This window comes from Spermophilus citellus, assembly GCF_964194105.1.
Source record: "Spermophilus citellus genome assembly, chromosome: 19".
Classification (NCBI taxonomy): domain Eukaryota; kingdom Metazoa; phylum Chordata; class Mammalia; order Rodentia; family Sciuridae; genus Spermophilus; species Spermophilus citellus.
This window is the reverse complement of record NC_138201.1, coordinates 20,986,197-21,008,174: the sequence shown is the minus strand read 5'-3', so window position 1 is coordinate 21,008,174 and position 21,978 is coordinate 20,986,197. Positions and strand designations below refer to the sequence as shown.

The window sequence follows — 21,978 nt, the reverse complement described above, 5'->3', positions numbered from 1 at the left end:
TGCTAAATTGCTGAGGCTGGCCTCTAACTTGCGATCCTCCTGCCTCAGCCTCCCGAGTCGTTGGGATTATAGGTGTGCTTTTCTTTTGGGTACTGACACCCTGCTGAGTGGCTTTTAATGAAGGGGTGTTAAAGGTATGAGCTCTAGACATGGTCCTGGATCTTTGGAAGCAAAACAAATGAACTCTGAAATAACACCCGAGGGTCCTGGAGGGCAGGTCGGTCAGGGATTTTACCTTCCAGAGTCTTGATGGTGGACAAGGTGAACGTCTCCTCCTTCTCAAACTCATCCCCTACCTCGTCCCAGGCGGCTTCGAAGTTCACTTTCATGACCTTCTGGATGTGATCGGCTACGGTGACCTCCAGGTCTTCCAGCTGCAGAGGTACAGGTACAAGTCAGTCGCCCATCCCCGTGGGACAGACACCCGCCCTGTGTCCGTCAGGGGCTACTGCTCTGAATGCCTCTCCCAGGCCCCCTGCACCCTGCACGGCAGGTGCGCCCACGAGGCACCGAGGACACCAAGGACTCCCGAGACACAGAGCACCTACTGGGTGCCCACAGGAACCAGCCCACGACATGGGACTCGTCCTAGACTTCTCTCTGTGGGACACAATCTTTGTGGGCCTGCCTGCAGCCAGAACCTGGGGACCGGGTGTCCAGGGACTACAGGAGGAGCTGAGGCCGATCCCTTGTCAGTCACTCACAGGGGTGAGGTCCAAGGGAAGCTACCATTTCTTTTTCTCCTCTTTTCATTTATCTATTTTTTGGGGGGAAGCCCCGCCCTATTCTGTATTTTATTTAGAGACAGGGTCTCACTGAGTTGCTCACTAAGTTGCTGAGGCTGGCCTCCACCTTGCGATCCTCCTGCCTCAGCCTCCTCAGCTGCTGGGATCACAGGTGTGGGCCACTGCACCTGGCCAGACCATTCTTTTAATCTACTGAAGCTCAGTGGCAGAACACTTGCCTGGCAGGTGTGAGGCCTTGGGTTCAAATCCCTAGCACCATGAAAAAAGCCAAAAAAGAGGACTGGGGTGGTGGCTCAGTGGTAGAGCACTTGCCTGGCATGTGCGAGGCACTGGGTTCGAGTCTCAGCACCACATTAAAAAAAAAAAACACGAAATAAACAAAATAAAGGTATTGTGACCATCTACAACTAAAAAATAAAAGAAAAAAGAAAAACAAAAAAATCCATAAAGCCAACTCAGCAGGGAGAAGATGGGTCGGATGGTGGCCTCCTCCTTACCACGTACTCGTCCTCGTAGCCTTCTTCGTCCGTCTCCCCGGTGGTGGGGTCGCAGTCCTTCACAGTGAACTTCATCATGCAGCTGAACGTGCAGGCCACTGGGGGAAAGCAAGACTGTGTGGCCGGGATGTCCCCAGGCCACGTGGGATCAAGGTCCTCCTTAGGCAGGACCACAGCTTGTCCTCTAGGCTTCTGCTGTGTCATCAATAATGGTGACATGTCACCCACCCCAGCTGGCTGTACTGAATGAAAGTGCCACCTCGTAGGACAGCAGTCGGGTCATGTCCAAGGCAGAGGCCGAGACGGTGCAGACTGGCTGCGTCCACGTCACGGCCCCCGGCCACTGTCCAAGGTGTGGACAAGAAGCTGGTGGCTCCAGAGGCTGGAGGGGACTGGGCAGAACTGAGTGTCGGGGCCACTGGACCTGCCGCAGCTCCCTCAGCTACGAGAGGAAAGCAGCGCTCATGTCCCCAGAGGGAGAGCGGGGCAAGGACTCCGGCTACATCCCTGTCACCACCACAACAAATGACCAACACAAACACGTGACACACACATTATATAGACAGATTCACATAAATATAAATAATAATCCAAATAATAACATTTATAACACATCAACTGGGCCGGGCACAGAGGCGCACTCCTGTTAGTCACCCCAGTGCCTTGGGAGGCTGAGGCAGGAGGATCGCAAGTTGGAGGCCAGCCTCAGCAACTTAGTGAGGCCAAAAGCACTAAGTATATCAATAAGTGTAAATATTAATTTATATAAATAATGTTTATATCATGTAAACGTGTTCACATTCATATTATCATTATTTATACCTCATATGATGTATTTCTTATAGATATGATTAAAACAGTATAAATACAACATAATATTCATACATAACATAAATGTGGACTATATGATGTAAATATGTAAATAATATTTTTTATGTAACCTAAAGGCGTATAATTATGTCAATATAAATCATAACAATTCACGTCGTGCTTGTGTGAATACAACCTGTGACATGAATAAGCGACAGTGGAAATCTCACAATGGCTTCTACGTGACACCCTCCCCCCAGCCCCAGGCCGGCCACCGTGTGGGACTCACCGGCCGTGGGCTCGTCCCTGGGCAGGGCCACCAGTGTGTAGCAGGTGCCGGGCTGGTTGTAGGGCAGGCTCCGGGCAGGTACACAGCACAGCACCTCGTAGGCCTCCGTGGGCTCCATGTGCACAGTGACGTTCTCCAGGGTCTGGTCATTGAGTGTGTTGGTGCAGTCAAACTGGACAGGGGACAGGGGTCCAGGCCAGGCTGCGGGGAAGCCCACGGTCCCTTCCCCCACGGGGTCAGGCAGCCCCCCACCCCGGATCCCTGTCTCTGGCCCACCTCAGGAGCTAGAAAGGCCCTGGTGAAGAGCCTCAGGGACACCCTGCCACCAAACTGGGGACCCCAGCAGCTCAAGAGTGGCAGTGCCAGGCCACTCCAGGACCTGGGGCCGTCTGCTCACCTGGAACACCATGTGCTCGGTGAAGGTGTGCTTGGTACAGCGGATGACGTACTCCGTCTCTGACTCGGTGAGGGCCACTGGCTCGGGCGACGACTTGAAGAGGGGCCCCAGGCCCTGGAACTCGGGCACCGCAGCCAACTGCTCTAAAAGCACAGCCACACCCGCTCAGCCTCGGTGGCCCACACCAGCGTGGGGTGGTTTCTAGTGAATTCTCAGGGCTCATTCTTGGGGACATGCATGTGGATACTTGATTGGCTCCTGGCACTGCCTCCTAGGAACACTCCCCTCCCCTGTCCTACAAAAGACCTGACAAGAAACAGACCAACTGGGCCGGGCATGGAGGTGCTCTCCTGTCAGTCACCACAATGGCTCGGGAGGCTGAGGCAGGAGGATCGCAAGGTGGAGGCCAGCCATTTAGTGAGGCCAAAAGCAACTCAGTGAGACCCTGGCTCTAAATAAAACATAAGAAGGAAGCTGAGGCTCAGTTGGCAGAGCTCTTGCCTCGCACATGTGGGGCCCTGGGTTCAATCCTAACACCACATAAAAACGATACACAAAATAAAGATATTATTATGTCCACATAGAACTAAAAAAATGTCAAAAAAAATAAATAAATAAAAGGACTGGAGATGTGGCTCAGTGGTTAAGCACCCCTGGGTTCCATCCCTGGTACCAAAAATAAATAAATTAATTAAAAGGGCAAGGCTGGGGCTGGGGATGTGGCTCAAGTGGTAGCGCGCTCGCCTAGCACGTGTGGGGCACCGGGTTCGATTCTCAGCTCCACATAAAAATAAATAAGTAAATAAAGATATTGTGTCCACCTAAAAAAAACCTAAAAAATAAATATTAAAAAAAAAAAGAGATGCAAGACTGGAGGAATAGATGGACGACTAAATAAAACTTGCAGACAACGTGAACGGAGGGCGGGGGCTGGGGCTCAGTGGTAGAGCGCGCGCCTAGAACGTGCGAGGCCCTGGGTTCGATCCTCAACACCGTGTAACAGTAAATAAATAAAAGTATTGTGTCCGACTACAACTAACAACTAAATATTAAAAAAAAAAACAAAAAACAAAAAACAATGTGAACCGAACACAAACAGAATCCAAAACAAACAACTCAAACAAGGTCCTGTATCTCTGAACCTCGGCTGTGCTCAATGACACCTCCTGACCTGGGCTGGGGTCTGGGGTAAGCAGATCTCAGCCAGGTGGATCCGGATCTTAATTTCAGTGCTTCTATGTTTCCACCTGTGCTAGCTACACTGGGCCAATGACTTTGTCTCTCTGAATTTCTAGTTCCTCAGGTCCCAAAAGGGGAGGCTGAGGCAGGAGGATCCCAAGGTGGAGGCCAGCCTCAGCCAAAGCGAGGCCCTGAGCCACTCAGGGAGACCCTGTCTCTAAATTAAATACAAAATAGGGCTGGGGACGGGGCTCAGGGGTTGAGGGCCCCTGGGTTCAGTCCCTGGTCTCACCCCTCCCAGAAAAGAAGAGTAGGACAAACAAGTCTCCAAGTCCAGCACTCAGGAGAGACCGAGTGAGGTTTCTGCCTTCTGTTCAGTTCTTAATCCCCCTGAGGAGACTGACCAGGTCCCACGTGATCCACATGGTCAGGCCTTGGAAGGCGCGTGGGCCCACGCTGACCACTGTCGTGGATTTCCTTGGTAGCTCTGCCACTCACCCTGGAAGATCTCCTGCCTGGTGGCGGCCACTTTCTCGGGTTGTTTGACAGCTGCGATGGGGGCGGTCTCTGTAGGCACAAATATACAGGTTAACCAACAGCTCTGGCCACTAGGAGGGGACAGGCCTCAGGGTGCTGACTGAAGTGCTGTCCCTGAGCCGTAAAGCCCAACACTCCTGAAAATGTCCAGAGCATGTGAGAAAAAGAGCAAGCATCTCACAGGGTGCTATGGCGCATGTCTGTTATCCCAGCAGCTCAGGAGGCTGAGGCAGGAGGATTGCAAGTTGGAGGCCAGCCTCAGCCAAAGCAAGGCCCTAAGCAACTCAGGGAGACCCTGTCTCTCAATAAAACACAAAATAGAGCCGGGGGTAGCGCTCCGTGGTCAAATGCTCTGAGTTCAATCCCCGGTACCCCCAAAAGCGCAGATCTCACCTGTTCTCTGCTCAGCTGTGGGCGTGGTGGCCAGGGGCACAGACTTGAGGTCGAAAGGTTTTTCTGAAGGTTCCAGAGTGTACTGCTGCAGAGCCCTCTCCAGACCAGGGATGGACACCGTCAGACCTAGAGGCCAGTGGGAGAGAGGTCACTCGTCCTTACAACGCGAGAGAATGTCACCAGGAATCCCCCAAATTACAAACCCTAGGGGGTCTGGCTCTGAGAAAATCACTTAATTTGTTTATTTTTTGATACCAGAGATGGAATCCAGGGTTGCTTCTCCCCTGAGCTCCAGCCCCATCACTTTTCATTTTTACTTTGAGACAGGGTCTCGCTGAGTTGCTCAGGACCTCACTAACTTGTCGAGGCTGGCCTCCAACTCGCGATCCTCCTGCCTCGGACTCCGGAGCGGCTGGGATGACACCACTGTGCCCAGCAGCAGTTATTTTTGTTCATGATGAGTATTTTCAATTGACCAGGCTGTTTCCACCCACATGGCGTGGCCTGCATGTCCCTGGGCCTTCTGAGATCCCAGCAACGCTGCCCTGAGGTTGCCAGGAAGGTCCAAAGAGAGTCTGGCCTGGGCCTCCCTCGCCTCATTAAAGTGAGCTGTTCTGGGAGGAGCTGGGCAGAGGGCCAGGGAGGACTCACCATTCAGAATGTAGCCTGCATTGAGGGCCTTCTGCTTCTGCTCTAGGACATTCAGATAGAAGGTGGCTCGGTCCCTTACTTCATTGTCGTCGTCCATGACACACCTGCAGCCGGGACACGAGGAGCTGCTGACTGGGGATCCGCAGCGCTGGCAGGAAGCACGCTGCAGAGTTTCATCAAGGGGTGGCAGGAGGAGGCGGGTCTCTTAAAGCTCAGACAGCTCAGTCGCCAGAGGTGGTGTCCTGGCAATTCTTGTATAAAGCCATCGAAATGCACAGAGGGGGCCCAGGACAGAGCTCAAGAGTATTAGGCTGGGCACAGCAGCTCATGCCTCTCATCCCAGTGGCTCGGGAGGCTGAGGCAGGAGGATCGCAAGTTGGAGGCCAGCCTCTTCAACTTAGGAAGACCCTAAGCAACTCAGGGAGACCCTGTCTCTAAATAATAAATAAAAAGGGCTGGGGACAGGGCTCGGGGGTTAAGTGCCCCTGGATTCACTCCCCGGTACCAGAAAAAAAAGAAGTAGATTTGTGGTTCTTTGGATCTGGAAACGCTGAATGAATGAGATGTAGCTATAAGTGGATATAGGTTTTTTGGAGGAGGCGATAATTTCTTTCTTTCTTTTTTTTTTTTTTGGTGGTACTGGGAATTGAATCCAGAGGCACTTTACCACCCAGCTACAGTCCTTTTTATTTTTTAATTTGACAGGGTCTCACTAAAGTTGCCAAAGCTGGCCTCAAACTTGCAATCCTCCTACCTCAGCCTGCAGAGTAGCTGGAAACAATACAAGTATGCTCCATCACACCCAGCTAAAAAATATTTTAAATTTAGATGGTGGTTTTAGTTCCAGCACTCTGTGAATACGTTAAAAACCATGGACTGATCCATTCATTCATTCACAGACTGGGGATGGATCCAGGATCTTATTTTGGGGGGGAGGTGGATATTGGGGATTGAATTCAGGGGCCCTCGACCACTGAGCCCCATCCACAGCCCTACTTTGCATTTTATTTAGAGACAGGGTCTTGCTGAGTTGCTTAGGGCCTCGCTTTTGCTGAGGCTGGCTTTGAACTCTCAATCCTCCTGCCTCACCCTCCAGAGCCACTGGGATGACAGATGCGCCCCACTGTGCCTGGCTTGAATCCAGCGTGTGACACAGGCTAGGCAAGTGCTCTATCTCCTCCTTTTTTATTACATAAAGACTAGGGGAAGCTGAGTGGGCCTAAGGCAACACGTCACCCAAAAGGGTCCCTGGGCCTAGGCATACCTCTTCAGCAACACCAGGATACTGGGCAACATCTCTTCGTTCTGGGCTCCAAATTTGGCCAGAGCGCTCACAGCACCTGTTGGCACACCCAAAATCACTGCCAAAGCTCCCTGGTGAGTCGCCACACGGGCACTCCTGGTGCTCAGAGGGTCTTCACACAGCAGAGCCCCAGAGGGCCCCAAGGGTCACCAACATGATCGATGGCTCAGCGGCCCCCAATGCCTACCTACTCAAATGGGGTGACTGTCGCCCAGTGCAGGTTTCCTGAGCTACCATTTTTTTTTCCTCCTTGGGGACGCTAGGTCTGACCCAGAGGCGCTCTGGCACTGAGCCCCAGCCCTATTCATTTTTATTTTGAAGCAGGGTCTTGCTGAGGCACAGAGACTGGGCTTGACCTTGGTTTTCCTGGGATTACAGGCTGATGCCCAGCACCAGGAACTCTTCCCAAGTGAACGACGGCACCATCCCATGAGCTGCCTACAAGTCTGGATTCTGATTCCAAATGACCTCGACTTCCTGTTGAGCCTCAGATGACTGCAAATGTGAGGGTGGACTTAGGGACAGCATGGCGGAGACAAGAAAGCCTGCCCACGGTGGGTTCAAAAATAGAAATCAGGGTTGGGGCTGGGGCTGAGCCGTAGAGCGCCTGCCTGGCATGGGTGAGGCCCCAGGGTCCATTCTCAGCACCATATAAAAATAAATAAAGTCCACTGACAACTAAAAAATCATTAGAAAAGAAGTTTAAAAAAAAAACAGGATGGTTGAGGCTGGGGGCGTGGCTTCCTGGTTGGGGGCGTGGCTTCATGTTAGGGTGTGGCTTCTTGGTTGGCCTGTGGCTTAGTGGCTGGGGTGTGGCTTAGTGGTTGGGTGTGTCTTAGTGATTAGGGGTGTGGCTTAGTGGTTGGGGTGTGTCTTAGTGATTAGGGGTGTGTCTTAGTGATTAGGGGTGTGTCTTAGTGGTTGGGGTGTGTCTTAGTGGTTGGGGTGTGGCTTAGTGATTAGGGGTGTGGCTTAGTGGTTGGGGTGTGTCTTAGTGGTTGGGGTGTGGCTTAGTGATTAGGGGTGTGTCTTAGTGGTTGGGGTGTGGCTTAGTGATTAGGGGTGTGTCTTAGTGGTTGGGGTGTGGCTTAGTGATTAGGGGTGTGGCTTAGTGGTTGGGTGTGGCCTGGTGGTTGGGGCGTGGCTTAGTGATTAGGGACGTAGCTTAGTGTAGGGGTATCTTAGTCTTGGAGTGTCTTAGGGGTGTGTCTTGCTGGTTGGGGCGTGGCCTCACGGTTGGGGTGTGGCCTAGAGTGCGTGTGGGGTGGGCCTGGGCTGCATCCCCAGCACTGCCCAAACCAAGATGAAATGAAAAACAGATGGTCAGGGCTGGGGATGTGGCTCAAGCGGTAGCGCGCTCGCCTGGCATGCATGCCGCACGGGTTCGATCCTCAGCACCACATACAAACAAAGATGTTGTGTCCGCCGAAAACTAAAAAATAAATATCAAAAAATCATTTCTCTTAAAATAAACAAAAAAAAAAACAAGGTGGTCCCTTGTTGAACTGTCCACTTACGTGAAGGGACAAAATTTACGGTATATGAATTTATCTCAATTATCATTAGAACAATTACAATACCCTAAAGACCAGCGTATTTTGAAACTTAAGATCGAAGTATCACTCACCTTAGATGTAGCTAAGGTCTTTCTTAAAAGAGCACTTCGCCTGTGTGTCCCCACTGGGGTTCAGGTCCTGGGTCACCACCCCACACACGCTGAGGGCCCAGCTCAGCCCTGGCCCAGACCTACCTGCCCGGACCTCCTCGTGCTCCAGGACCACCCGGTTGTAGATGAAGCGGATGTACTTGGAGGGGTTGTTGGTCTTGGGCCCCTCCTGGCCCAGGAGATGCAGGATGCGGGTGGCCAGCACGGTGAACTCGCAGTCCTCGATGAACTCGCACAGGTGTGACAGCCCGGTCTCCTTGCTCTCGGCGTTCTCTTCGATGATGCTGATGATGCAGTCCACGATGGCGCGCTTGTACTCGAAGCCACCCTGGTGGGGGCAGTCAGCTGAGCCAGGACCAGGGACAAGTGACACTGGTGCAAATAGAACTTGGAGGCAGGGCACCTGGCTCTCTGGGGCTGCATCTCATTTTTAGGTAAAACAAAAGGTTTGGCTCACTGAGGCCTTCTCCTAGTTTCTATTAGAAGAACTGTCTTCTGACACTTCAATGAAAACTTCTTTTTTTGAGTGTGCGTGGTCCTGGGGACTGAACCAGGGGTGCTCACCCCCTGAGCCCTGTCTGCAGCCTTTTTTATATTTTATTTAGAGACAGGGTCTCACGGAGTTGCTGAGGCTGGCCCCTGGGGCTGGTGAAGGCCACTGGTATCTAGAGAGTAGGTCCACTCCATGAGCATTTGTTCTTGCTCCTGTGAAACTCACTGATTTTGCTGAGACATCAGTGAAATCACTAATTCACAACAGGAACAAAAACAGACCCGATATCACATAATTAATATCCAATTCTACAAGAAATCACCTGTAGATATACACCCAAAGGACTTAAATCAGCTCACTGCAGTGACATGGTCACATCGACGTTTATAACAGCTCGATTCACAATAGCTAAGCTATGGCGCCAACCTAGGTGTCCTCCAACAGATGGATGGGTAAAGAAAATATGGTATACACAATGGAATATTACGCAGCCTTGAAGAAGAATGAAATGATGGCATTTGCTGGTAAATGGATGGAGCTGGAGACGATCATGCTGAGTGAAATAAGCCAGCCTCCAAAACCAAAGGCTGAGTATCCTCTCTGATATGGGGACACTGACCCACAATAAGGGGGGAGGACAGAAGTTCACTGGACGAGACGCAGGGAAGTGAAGGGAGAGGAGAGGGGGGGACTGGGAGAGACAGAGGAATGAATGGACGTCCCTTTCCCATGTTCACAGAGGAACCCACGACCAGGGACACCCCACAGCAGGTCCAGCCACAGGAATGGGGAGTCACACCTCGTGTAGGTGTGACATGGCAGAATTCTCACTGTTGTCACGGGGAGCTAAGGAGAACAAATAAAAAAATCTAAAAAAAAAAAGAAACCACCATAGAACTCTGGAACAGCCTGGAATATTCCTGCACTCGTCTTTGCCCTTAGAGAACATAACGTTTTCCCTCCTCTGCACAAACGTCACCCTGGGGCGTCTCATGCACCGTCAGTGCCAGGCTGGTGAGTCACTACTCATTCCTGTAATCACCAGCAATGGTGCAAGGTGTCATCCACCGGGCGTCAACAGGAGCTTAAAGGGCCGCAGGCAGCAGGAAAACGAGCCGGTGAGCAGGTGGCTCTGAGCACCAGGACGACGAGCTCCAGCCACCCCAGGGCCCCACCCTTACCTCCTCCCGCAGCATGGTGAACAGGAAGTTCATGAGCACAGCATGCTTGCGAGGATACTTCTGACATAGAGCGCTGATGGCCTGGACTACCACCACCTGGGACAGACAACAAATGGATGGATGGACGGACGTGAGCAGCAGCCCCTACCCCAGCAACTCAGCTGGCCAAGTGCCAACTGGATTTTTTTTTTTTTGGTACCAGGGACTGAACCCAGGGGTGTTTACCCCCTGAGCCCCGTCCCCAGCACTTTTTATATTTTATTTAGAGACTAAATAAAAGGTCGCTCTAAGTTAGTAAGTGGCTGAGGCTGGCCTCCAACTTGCGATCCTCCTGCCTCAGCCTCCAGAGCTGCTGGGCCAGCTAAGCTACGAACCGGACCTCTGGAGTGGGCACTGCCAGGCTCCCATGCCCTCTGCCTTCTAGTTGGGCTGAGCCAGTGGGAACCCCAGCAGATCAAGGGCAGGAAGAGAGGGCGGCTGGGTGCTCATCCCTGGCCCCCTCTGGCCAGCGCTCCTGTTGCGGGAGTCTCTCTTCCTGGGCTGACCTCTATGGCCCTAGCCCAAAGCCAGGGTTCTCGAGACTCAAAGAAACCAGGACAGAAAGGCCCAGAGGTAGGATGTGCGTGTCCCCCAGGGCAAGGCCCCCAAAGGGGGAGGTGTCCACTATCACTGAGCCTCGAGGCTGACTAGCCATTCAGGTCCCTCGTGGCAGGAGGCCTGTGGACACAGCGAGCACATGACGCCTGTCCTCTGAGGCCAGAGGCTGGGCTACCTTGAACTCGTCCGAGATCTCTGACATGAAGGACGAGATCTGCTTCATGAGGCGGTCGATGCTGCTCTCGCTGCCCGTCTTGAGGAGGGTGGTGATGGCCAGGGTCGCAATGCTCCGGTTCGAGTCTGTGACCAGATTCTCCAGGTCCAGGTTGCAGGCTGTCACGGCTGATGGGTGCTTCATGGCCACCTGTTGGGGGCGCAGAGAGACACAGACGCAGGACCTGATTCCATTACCTCATTTAAACAGTTTGGCCCAGTCAAGAGATTCCGCGGATGAGCTCACCATCTAGAGAAAGGAACTGCGACCCCGGAATCTCACCCCCAGAAAAGGTAATGAGGACCAGGTCTACGCCTTTCCCAAAACACCACCAGCTGGACAGGCGCTGTGGCCCATGCCTGGCATCCTAGCGGCTCGGGAGGCTGAGGCAGGAGGATCGCAAGGTGGAGGCCAACCTCCGCAACTTAGCAACTCAGTGAGACCTTGCCTCTCAATAAAATCTAAAGAGGGCTGGGGACGGGGTTCAGGGGTTAAGCACCCCTAGGTTCAATCCTTGGGATCCAAAATAACAAAACAGCCAGGATGCCACCCTCCCGCCTGGGGATTCTTACCTTATTGAGGGTGCGGACAGCGGCGTAGCGCAGCGCGGCTTTGGGGGAGCTGCAGAAGAGCTGGAGCACTGTGGGGGGACACGGGGTGCAGCCAGGCCGCCCTCAGTGCTGGGAAGACCAGGGCAGGGCCTCTCTGGAGGAGGGGCACAAGCCCATTGGGCCCTGGCCCTGGGTGGCTGGGTTGTGAGCAGCCTCCTTGCCCATTAAGAGACAGCCCAGTGGTGCTCTTCACTTATTGAGCACCTGCTGTGTGCAGGCACCAGAGTCACTGAGGGTCTTAGTCACTGACTCCTCACAACACCAGGGAACAGCTCCTGAGGGGGTTCAACCTGAGCTCCTCCAATAGGCCTTCTCCATACCAAGGCCACCTGGTTGGCTTCAGAATAGACCCGACCCTCATCTTGGCCTCTTTAGGGGAAAGACAGAATCAAAAATAGCCCTCCCAGCCAGGCCTGGTGGCGCACGCCTGCAATCCCAGCAACTCAGGAGGCTGAGGCAGGAGGATCGCAAGGTGGAGGCCAGCCTCAACAACTTGGCAAGCTCCTAAGCAACTCAGGGAGACCCTGTCTCTAAATAAAAATAAACATAAAAAGGGTTGGGGATGGGGCTGAGTGGCTAAGCACCTTTGGGATCAATCCCCAGCACCAAAAAACCCAGATGGGACCCCAGGCCCTGCCCAACACCGGAGCGCGGCCGATCTCAGGGTGCCCCTGGCTCCCGCAGGCAGACGTGGGCGGGGGTGGGGGCCCACCTGACACGGCGGGGGCCAGCTCCTTGGCACTGCAGCCTGGCAGGTTGACAATGGCCGAGGCGGCTTCGTACACCACCATCTCATGCTTGTTGCGAAGACAGCTCTCGATGAAGTCGAATAGCGGGCTGTCCCGGCTGCAGGTGACAAGGGACGAGAGACAGTTGGGGACGCTGTGGGGGGTTACGAGGGGCATCCCCAGCGGGGAGCAGGGCGGACCTGCCGTCTTCCTCCTCCAGCTGCTTGCCGGCCACGCGGATCATCATGCAGTAGGCGTATGGCGACTTGAGGCCGTGTCGCGTGAACTTGCTGATCATCTTGCTGACCGCCAGGCGGTCATTCTTGCGCACGTGGTACAGCAGCCCCAGCGCGTGGTACTGAGGACAGAGAGCGAGAGGGGACGCTGTGACACGGGAAGGAAGCAGCAGAGTCACTGCAGGAAAACGGACGGAACCTGAGAGCGTCATGTTAAGTGAAATGAGCCCAACTCAGCAGGTCAAGGGTCCTGGGTGTCACCTTGTATGTAGAAGCCAGAGAGGAAAAGAGAAAAAGAAGAAAAAGTTGGTGGTAGAGAGCCAGGCGCGTGGCGCAAAACTGGAATCCCAGCAGTTTGGGAGGCTGAGGCAGGAGGATCGCAAGTTGGAGGCCAGCCTCAGCAACAGAGTGAGACCCTGTCTCAAATTTTAAGAATAAAAAGGACGGGGACAGAGCTGTGTGGTAAGCACCCCGGGGCTCAATGCCTAGCCAAAAAAACTAAAACAGAATACAATTGGCGGAGCTAGACTCAAGGGTGCGAGCCTGGAGGCTGAGGCAAGAGGATCAGAAGTTTGAGGCCAGCAAGACGCTGTCTCAAAATGAAAATAAATAGGGCTGGGGATGTGGCTCAAGCGGTATCGCGCTCGCCTGGCATGCGTGCGGCCCGGGTTCGATCCTCAGCACCACATACCAACAAAGATGTTGTGTCCACCCAGAACTAAAAAATAATAAATATTAAAAATTCTCTCTCTCTCTCTCTCACTCTCCTCTCTCTTTAAAAAAAAAAAATCAAAATGAAAATAAATAAAAAGGGGTTGGGGTGCAGTTCAGTGGTAGAGCACCCCGGGGTTCAGTCCCCAGTACGGAATGAATAAGTTGTTTAGGGCCTCGCTAAGTTGCTGAGGCTGGCCTCCAACTTGTGATCCCCCTGCCTCGGCCTCCCAGGCCACTGGGATGACAGGTGGGCACCACTGTGCCCAGGTGGTCAGCAGCCTTTAACCCCAGTCCCCAAGTGGAGCCCTGGATTCTTTCCCAGAGTCCCCCACAAGTCTCCCCACCAGGATGATGTGATAAACAAGAGTCTGACACCGGGAGCCACCAGGCCAGCCATGGTAAGTGTGAGCTCTGGCCGGGAGGGGCTGGGCCACCACCTGAGGACTTTCAGGCTCCTCCCTGGCCCGACTCACCTGGACCATGATGTTGTCACTGGACGCCGCCTCCTGGGCCTCGTTCACCCAGCGCTTGACCACGTCGAAGCTGCACTTGAGCAGGTGCTGTGGGCGCAGGGGCAGGTCAAGGGGCAGGCAGACAGGTGGCCTCCGGGGGTCCTGAACCCCGCCTGCTGCGCACCCTCCCTCCTCTGCCCCCCACGGGTCCCTTCCCTTCAATCCGAAGCCCCAGGCTGGCTTCCCTGATGGGCTGGGTTCTGAGGCCCCCCTGCTCCTCCTTGGGGAAGGGCGCCCTCTGTGGCCCCCCACCCCCCCCACAGGGTCCCAGCACAGCCACACACCAGGGAGGACACCAGGGCAGAACTGGAGACGCTGGGCACCTTGTCCACGATGGCCTGCTTCATGTAGCGCTCGATGGCTTGCAGCATGGTGCTCTGCGGGCAGGGGACGAGGGAGGGGACCCTCAGGCAGTGGGCACAAGGTGGGGGGGAGGAATGGGGGCACAGGGGAGGGGCCTGGGATGCAGGGGAGGGGCCTAAGGTGCAGGGGAGGGACCTAAGGTGCAGGGAGGGGCGTGGGGTGCAGGGAGGGGCCTAAGGTGCAGAGGAGGGGCCTAAGATGCAGGGGAGGGGCCTAAGGTGCAGGGAGGGGCCTAAGGTGCAGGGGAGGGACCTAAGGTGCAGGGAGGGACGTGGGGTGCAGGGAGGGGCGTGGGGTGCAGGGAGGGGCGTGGGGTGCAGGGGAGGGACCTAAGGTGCAGGGGAGGGGCCTAAGGTGCAGGGGCGGGGCTAAGTGGGGGGAGGGTCGTGGGGTACACCGGAGGAGTGGAGGGTTTGGGGGAGGATTGTGGGGTGCAGAGGAAGATTGTGGGGTGCAGAGAAGAGCGTCCCCAGGTTCTCCTGCCCCCAGCCCTGGCTCATGGACCTGGGGGCCGCCTGGGATGTGGCCCGGGCGGAGCAGGGACTCACATCTGTGATCTGGCAGAGGGCCCGCACGGCCGGGCCGCGGTAGTTGTCCTCTTTCCCGGTCATGTCTTTGGTGAGGCTGCACGAAGAGAGGGCACTGCTGAGACGCGGGGAGCCCGGCCTGTCCTTCCCTTGGAGTTCCCCTGCCACCATGCTCGCTTGCATGACAAGAGTCCCAGGCTTAGTGCCACCCTCTGTTCCTTTCTGGCTTTGGTCCCAGGGATGGAACCCAGAGGCACTAACCACTGAGCCACACCCCCAGGCCTTTTTCTATTTTCTTTAGAGACAGGGTCTCGCTGAGCTGCTTAAGGTTTCACTAAGTTGCCGAGGCTGGCCTCCACCTTGCCATCCTCCTGCCTCAGCCTCCCGAGGTCTGGGATGACAGACGTGGGCCACTGCACTGACATCACCAAGACATTTCTGTGGCTTCCTAGTGAACAGATCGGAGCTGCCCAAAGACCGGGCCCCTTTGGTTCTATTTTTGCTTTTGAGATGGGGGTCTTGCTAAACTGCCCAAGTTGACCTTGAACCTGTGATTCTCTGACCTCAGCCTCCTGAGGAACTGGGATAATGGGTCCCTAGGCCTTTGCATGTGTTGCTCTCTCAGCCTGGACCGGACTCCCTCTGCACCTCCACCTCTGGTCTTTTCCCCAACGGTTCTGCGGTAGAACCCAGGGCCTGCACACGCTAGGCAAGAGATCTACACTGAGCTATGTCCCCAGCCCTCTGTCTTGCTCTTTCTTTCTCATCCTTTAAGATCCCACTTGGGGTAATCCCACAGATGCTGGAGGCTGTGGCAGGAGGACTGCAAGTTTGAGGCCAGCCTCTGCAATTAAGCAAGACCCTGTCTCAAAATAATAATAAAGAGGGCTGGGGATGTGGCTCAAGCGGTAGCGCGCTCGTCTTCCATGCGTGCGGCCCGGGTTCAATCCTCAGCACCACAGACCAACAAAGATGTTGTGTCCGCCGAGAACTAAAAAATAATAAATATTAAAAATTCTCTCTCTCTCTCTATCACTCTCTCTTTAAAAAAAAAAATAATAATAATAAAGAAAAAAAAACCTCACTTAGATGGCTCTAAATGATTTTTCAGGTCCAAAATCAAGCTGGTGCCCTCCTGATCTGCCCCCGCAGTCCAGCATACTCCCCAGAACAAGCCTTTCTACACCTTACCTTAATGGCCTGACTGCCTGGCTGTCACCCTGTCGATTCCAAGGCTACAAGAGGCCAAAGGTGTCCTTTTTTGATACTAGGCACTGAACCCAGGGATGCTCCACCCACCAATGAAGGACATTCCGTGTCCTTTTTTCAATTATGAGACAAGTTCCTGCTAACTTGCTTATGGCTTCTCTAAGTGGCTGAGGCTGTCCTCCACCTTGCGATCCTCCTGCTTCAGCCTCCCGAGCCTCTCTTCCTCCATGATGTCCTGCCTCCCCTCGGCCCAGGAGTGGAGCCACCATGTGTGGATTGGGACCTCAGACACCCTGAGCCCCAAGTCCACTTGTCCTCCCTAAAACTGTTCTGAGCAGGTCCATTAGTCCCGTCTGTCTCAGGAGAAGCTGCCTGAGACAGACGGAGGTCACGGGGGACAGGACACTCTGGAGGCTCTGCGGGGCAGGCAGCAAGGGCCCAGAAGAGGGACCTGGACACACAGCAGCTCCAAGTCTCGCCCTCTGGTGCCTGTCAATGGAACCCGGAGCAGCCCCCGACTGCCCTGAGACCTGCCTGCTGGTAACGATGATGACGTCCTCGGCGATGCAGGACATCTCCTTGATGGTCAGGTAGCACATCCGACGCAGCGTGGGCTGGAAAAGAGGCGGGAAAAGCCCATCGGACACCATGACAGTCCACCTGTCCCAGCGGCCACCAGGAAAGTGGGGGTGGGGGTGGGGTGGGGGTGACACACGACACTCACATCGTTGGACTGAAAGAGTTTGGTCATGGCAAAGAAGGCCTCCGTGGCCTCGGTGGTCCCCAGGTGCTCCCCCTGTGGTCACCAAGAGAGCAGCCTCAGCTGGGGACAGAAGGCTCTTCCGGGCACCAGCTGCCCCCCGCCCCAGACCTGAGTCCCCAGCCCCGCGCCCTCAGGGACTCTGTGGCAGACGCACTTCACAATCGGGGACTGGGGGACCCGAGCTGGGTCGCTGGCTCACGCCACGGAGACCGTCAGAGGCCCAGGGCGCCCGCTGACCTGCGCCCAGGGTCCCCCACGAGCCCGACCCGTTACCTGGTTGATGAGGTAGAGGATCTTGGTGAGGATGTGGGCACATTTCCGAGGGTTGATGGGGGTTTCGTTAAAGACCCGGGCCTAGGAACAAGCCACCAAGGACATGACCTTCTGGCCCAGGTCACGTCCCTTCCGCTGGCCACTCTCAAGGGCATTTGTGGTTTGAGAAGTCACGGGATAAACGCACGAGTCAAGTTTATTGTCATGAAGAAAAAAAGTTCTGTTTCTCTTTTTCTTTTTTTTTTTCGGGGACCAGGGACTGAACCCAGGGGTGCTCAACCCCTGAACCCTGTCCCCAGCCCTTTCTGTATTTTATTTAGAGACAGGGTCTGCGCTGAGTGGCTTAGGGGCTAAGTGGCGAGGCTGGCCTCTACCTTGGGATCCTCCTGCCTCAGCCTCCTGAGCCGTGGTGATTTTACAAAGGCATGAAGCACCGTGCCCTGTCCCCACGGCTCCTTAAACCAGGACTTGGGTCTGTGTTCCGAGTGCGTCAATGACATTCACAGAGGTCCCAATGACACTTGCCTCCTGGAGTACGGCGCTCTTCTCGAGGTGCTGGAAAGGGTTGGAGCCTCCACCTAGAGTCAAGGAGGACAGAGAATCACTTCCAGGTTATGACCCTGATTTCAGATCAATCCAGACAGCGAGGCTCAGGGGTGTCCACCTGGAACCCCAGCCACCTGGGCACCTGAGCCGAGTGCCATCTCAAGACATAATAATAACGATAACAAGGGCTGAGGCCTGGGATCCCAGTGGCTGGGGAGGCTGAGGCAGGAGGATCTCGAGTGCAGAGGCAGCCTCAGCAACATCATGAGGGCTCAGCAACTCAGGGAGACCCAGTCACTAAAAAAACTGTAGCGAGGGCTGGGGACAGGGCTCAGTGGTTAGGCACCCACCCCTGGGTTCAATCCCTGGTACCACAAAAAAGGTGGGGGGCCTGGGGATGTCACTCAGAAAGCACTTGCCTGGCACGTGCAAAGCCCTGAGCTCAATTCCTGGTGCCAAAGCCACAGCAAAATCCCTCCCGATATAGGGGACAGCTGTCCTCGTCATCTACAAAGCAAAGCCTACACACCACAGGTACGGCAGCGAAGGTCCCCCAACCTGTCTCCAGGTCCCATCACTGTCCTGTGAGGGGCTCCACTCTGCCCAAACCACTCGCCCAAAGTCGCCCAGTGCAGAGAGGAGATGCCTCCGAAAACTGGGAATGGAGCCACCATGGGACCCAGCTATGCCACTCCGAGGTTTATACCCAAAGGACTTCAAATCAGCACATGACAGGGACGCAGCCACATCAGTGTTTACAGCAGCTCAATTCACAAGAGCTCAACTGTGGAACCAACCTAGGGCCCTTCAACAGATGGATGGACAAAGATCACATGGTCCATACACACAGTGGAATATTACTCAGCCGTAAAGAATGAAATAATGGCATTTGCCTATACATGAAAGGATCATGCTAAGTGAACTAAGCCAGACTCAAAGAGCCAAAGGTGGACTGTTCTCTCTGATGTGCAGATGCTGAAGTTCATTAGATGAGACAAAGGGAAGGTAGAAGGGATGTGAATAGGAAAGACAATAGAATGAACTGGACATGACCTTTCTTTTGAGGGGTCCCAGGGATTGAACTCAGCTAGGCCCTCGACCCCTGAGCCCCGTCCCCAGCCCTATTTTGCATTTTATTTAGAGACAGGGTCTCCCTGAGTGGCTGAGCACCTCGCTTTGGCTGAGGCTGGCCTCCAATTTGCGATCCTCCGGCCTCAGCCTCCGGAGAGCTACTGAGATGGGCAGAATAAATCAAAGTCCACGGACTGGCCGGGTGGATGGCGCAGGCCTGTCATCCCAGCTGTATAGGAGGCTGAGGCAGGAGGATCACGAGGTGGAGGCCGGCCTCTGCCACTCAGCGAGACCCTGTCTCTAAATAATAAATAAAAAGGGCTGGGGACGGGGCTGGGGGTGAGCGCCCCTGGGTTCCCTCCCTGGCCCCGAAAAACAATATGTAAAGAGCAAATTGGGAAAATGACAAAAAAGGGTCCCCGAGCGCGCGACGGGCCGGCGCCCTGAGCCTCGGGATGCGGACCGGCCGCAGCGGGGGCAGCGGGGCCCGGGCACCGATCGGAGAGCGACGGGAGGCCCCGGCCGCGGCCTCCGACGGGCAGCGCGGCCCCGGGCCCGGGCACAGGGCGCGCTGGGCCCCGGGCGCCCCGCAGTGTCCCGAGGATGGGGAACGCTGCGCAGGGCCCGGCCTCCCTCACCCGACTCCTCGTCCTTCTTGTCGAATTTCTTCAACATGGTCGCGGCCGGCGCGGGCGCCACGCAGCAGCGGGACGGGGACCGGGCGGGGACCGAGCGGCTCCGAGCAGCGGTCCGGCGGCCGTTCCACAGGCCACTTCCGGGCTGCGTTCGGCCACGTCGCCCGGCGCTCTGCGCAGGCGCATCGCGCAGGCGCAGGCGCACCGCGCACTCCGCGCCTGCGCACAATCGCGCCGCCGCCGCCGCCGCCGCGGCCTGCGTTAACCCCATCGGCGCCGCGGCTTGGCGAGTGGAGGAGCCGCGGAGGGAAGCGGGACGGGGAGGTCCCCGGGGACGTGGGCCCAGGCTGAGCCGCACTGCGTCCCTGCGCCTCGATCCCCGCTGAAGTGCACCGCGGGATTTTCTTTGCGACCTTGAATTGCCATCACTCTGTTTTTGCTTTAATATTATTTAAAGTTTAATATATTAATATATTTAAAATCATTATTATTATTATTATTATTAGGCACCAGGGATTGAACCCAGGGTGCTTAACCCCTGAGCCCCGTCCCCAGCCCCTTTTTATATCTTATTTAGAGACAGGGTCTCGCTGAGTTGCTTAGGGCCTCACTAAATTGCTGAGGCTGGCCTCCAACTTGTGATCCTCCTGCCTCAGCCTCCCAAGGCACCGAGATTGCAGGCGCTCTCCCAAGCGTGTCTGCTTTTATTGTCTTTTATGCACGGCCAAGGATTACAGTAGACTGTAGTAGTTGCTCAGTAAGTCCTTGTTGAACGAACGAATGCGTGGGATTGCTCTTATCTGCATGTGGTGCAAATTGTTTTATACTTTTTTTAGGGGGGGGGGGCACTGGGTATTGAACCCAGCAGCGCTTAACCCCTGAGCCCCATTCCCAGCCCCCTGATTTTGTATTTTATTTAGAGACAGGGTCTCACTGAGCTGCTTAGGGACTCTCTTTTGCTGAGGCTGGCTTTGAAGATCCTCCTGCCTCAGCCTCCAGAGCTGCTGGAATTGCAGGCGTGTGCCCTCTATTGAAATTATATAACATATAATCATAGAATTCTATTATAGTTATGATAATTAGCACTCTATTGCTATTCTATTCGACTATAATTGAATTATTTCTTACTATTTTATTTTTCTAATAGTCAACATAATTTTGTTATGGTAAATGGTAGGAACTGGAGACTATCGTGCTAAGTGAAATAAGCCAGACTCAAGAAGCCAAAGGTGGAATGTTCTCTCTGATATGCAGATGCTGATTCACCACAAGAGGGAGGGAGGAAGAGAAGTTCATTCGGTTATTATGATTATTCTCATAGTTTGCATTATTTTGTTATAATAGTTACAATTGCATTCGTTCATGTTATAAATAAATTCTAGATGATGATTTCCAACCTATTTGGGGTGCATCTGTGTGAATGGCACTGAAGTATTTGCAGAATTGAAAACTTGGGACTGGAGGGGTGAAGTTTTGGGGGACCCCTCTAGTGGGAAAGATCAGCCTTGAACTTGATTTTGCTCTTTGCTTTGGGTGTTTATCCGGCGCCGGCCTCTGGCGCCCCCTAGCGGTAGAGGTGAGAAGTGATGGGAAGGAGAAAAATGACACGTTGCTAGGAGTGGATATTCCTGGGGACAAAGGAAAAGTCCTGCCTGCCATCAAGCCAGTTGCATTGGAGATGGCAGAGCCGGGGCATGATGGGCAGGCGCTGCAATGCGCAGAACTAACTTTTCTGGGGAGCAGGGGACCCCAGCACTTGAGTTGAGGACCAGGAGTCCCGGTGAGCTCAGTGGGAAGGGGACAGGCAGGGGCTGGGACAGAGGATCCCGGGTGGGAAAGGTGGAGCAGGAGGTGGAGTGACGGAGGAGGGACCCAGCTTTGCGGAGGCTGAGGTTCTGGTGGAGGTCTGGAGCCAAGGTGAAGTTGGTAAGAGCCAGAAAGATGTTCAAAATCTTGAATCCTCAATCGCTCCCCTTTATCCGGAGGAAATTAACCAAAAAAAAGGGAAACAGAGTTGCCCATGGCAGCAGTTTGCAGCAGGATAGTTGCACAAATCTATCAAGAAGGGAAGAATTGTCAGCCGAGAGCAGTGGCCCTCGCTTGTAATTCCAGGGGCTGGGGAGGCTGAGGCAGGAGGATCAAAAGGTGGAGGCCAGCCTCAGCCAAAGAAAGGCACTAAGCAACTCAGGGAGACCCTGTCTCTAAATAAAATGCAAAATCGGGCTGGGGATGTGGCTCAGAGGTCAAGGGCTCCTAAGTTCAATCCCTTGAACCCAGGGTGCTTGACCATGAGGTACATCCTCAACCCTTTTATTTATTTTTTAATTTTTTTTTTATATTTATATGTGGTGCTGAGGATCGAGCCCAGTGCCTCACACATGCAAGACAAGCACTGAGCCACGACCCCATCCCCCCCTTTTATTTAGAGGCAGGGTCTTGCTAAGTTGCTTAGGGCCTTGCTGAGATGCTGAGGCTGGCCTCCAACTTGTGATCCTCCTGCCTCAGCCTCCCAAGCTGCTGGATCACAGGTGTGTGCCACTGCACTGGGACAGGGTCACCTCTTGAGTATATATGCATATTAAGGAGGGGAACTGCCAAGCATAGTCAAACTTACAAGATCATGTCAATGGTTTACAGAGTGTCTTCCAATTTATACTGTTACTCTGAGTCCTTGTCCTCTCAAATGTACTAGAACCAAACTTTTTTTTTTTTTTTTTTTTTTTTTTTTTGTGAACATAGTGGGTATGAAGTGGTATCTCACTGGGGTCTAATTTGCTTTTCCTGAAGCTGAAAATTATTCATCTATTTATTGGACAATCGTGAAACTGACGGGTTGA

General features: G+C 54.3%; 1 protein-coding gene across 1 annotated transcript; it reads right to left on the bottom strand.

The window, feature by feature from the left end:
* Positions 1–128: 128 nt before the first annotated feature.
* On the bottom strand, positions 129–19,312 carry COPG1 (COPI coat complex subunit gamma 1). The gene is made up of 22 exons (XM_081276300.1): positions 19,145–19,312; positions 17,415–17,467; positions 16,890–16,970; positions 16,578–16,649; positions 16,388–16,467; positions 14,666–14,741; positions 14,039–14,131; positions 13,716–13,802; positions 12,493–12,650; positions 12,277–12,410; positions 11,526–11,593; positions 10,915–11,103; positions 10,143–10,238; positions 8,553–8,796; positions 6,764–6,839; positions 5,500–5,603; positions 4,849–4,974; positions 4,417–4,485; positions 2,740–2,882; positions 2,343–2,514; positions 1,244–1,341; positions 129–374 (listed from the first exon to the last, which is right to left on the bottom strand). The coding sequence occupies exons 1-22, from the start codon at positions 19,179–19,181 to the stop codon at positions 144–146; spliced, it is 2,487 nt and encodes an 828-aa protein (XP_081132426.1). The 5' UTR covers positions 19,182–19,312; the 3' UTR covers positions 129–143.
* Between the last annotated feature and the right edge of the window lie 2,666 nt (positions 19,313–21,978).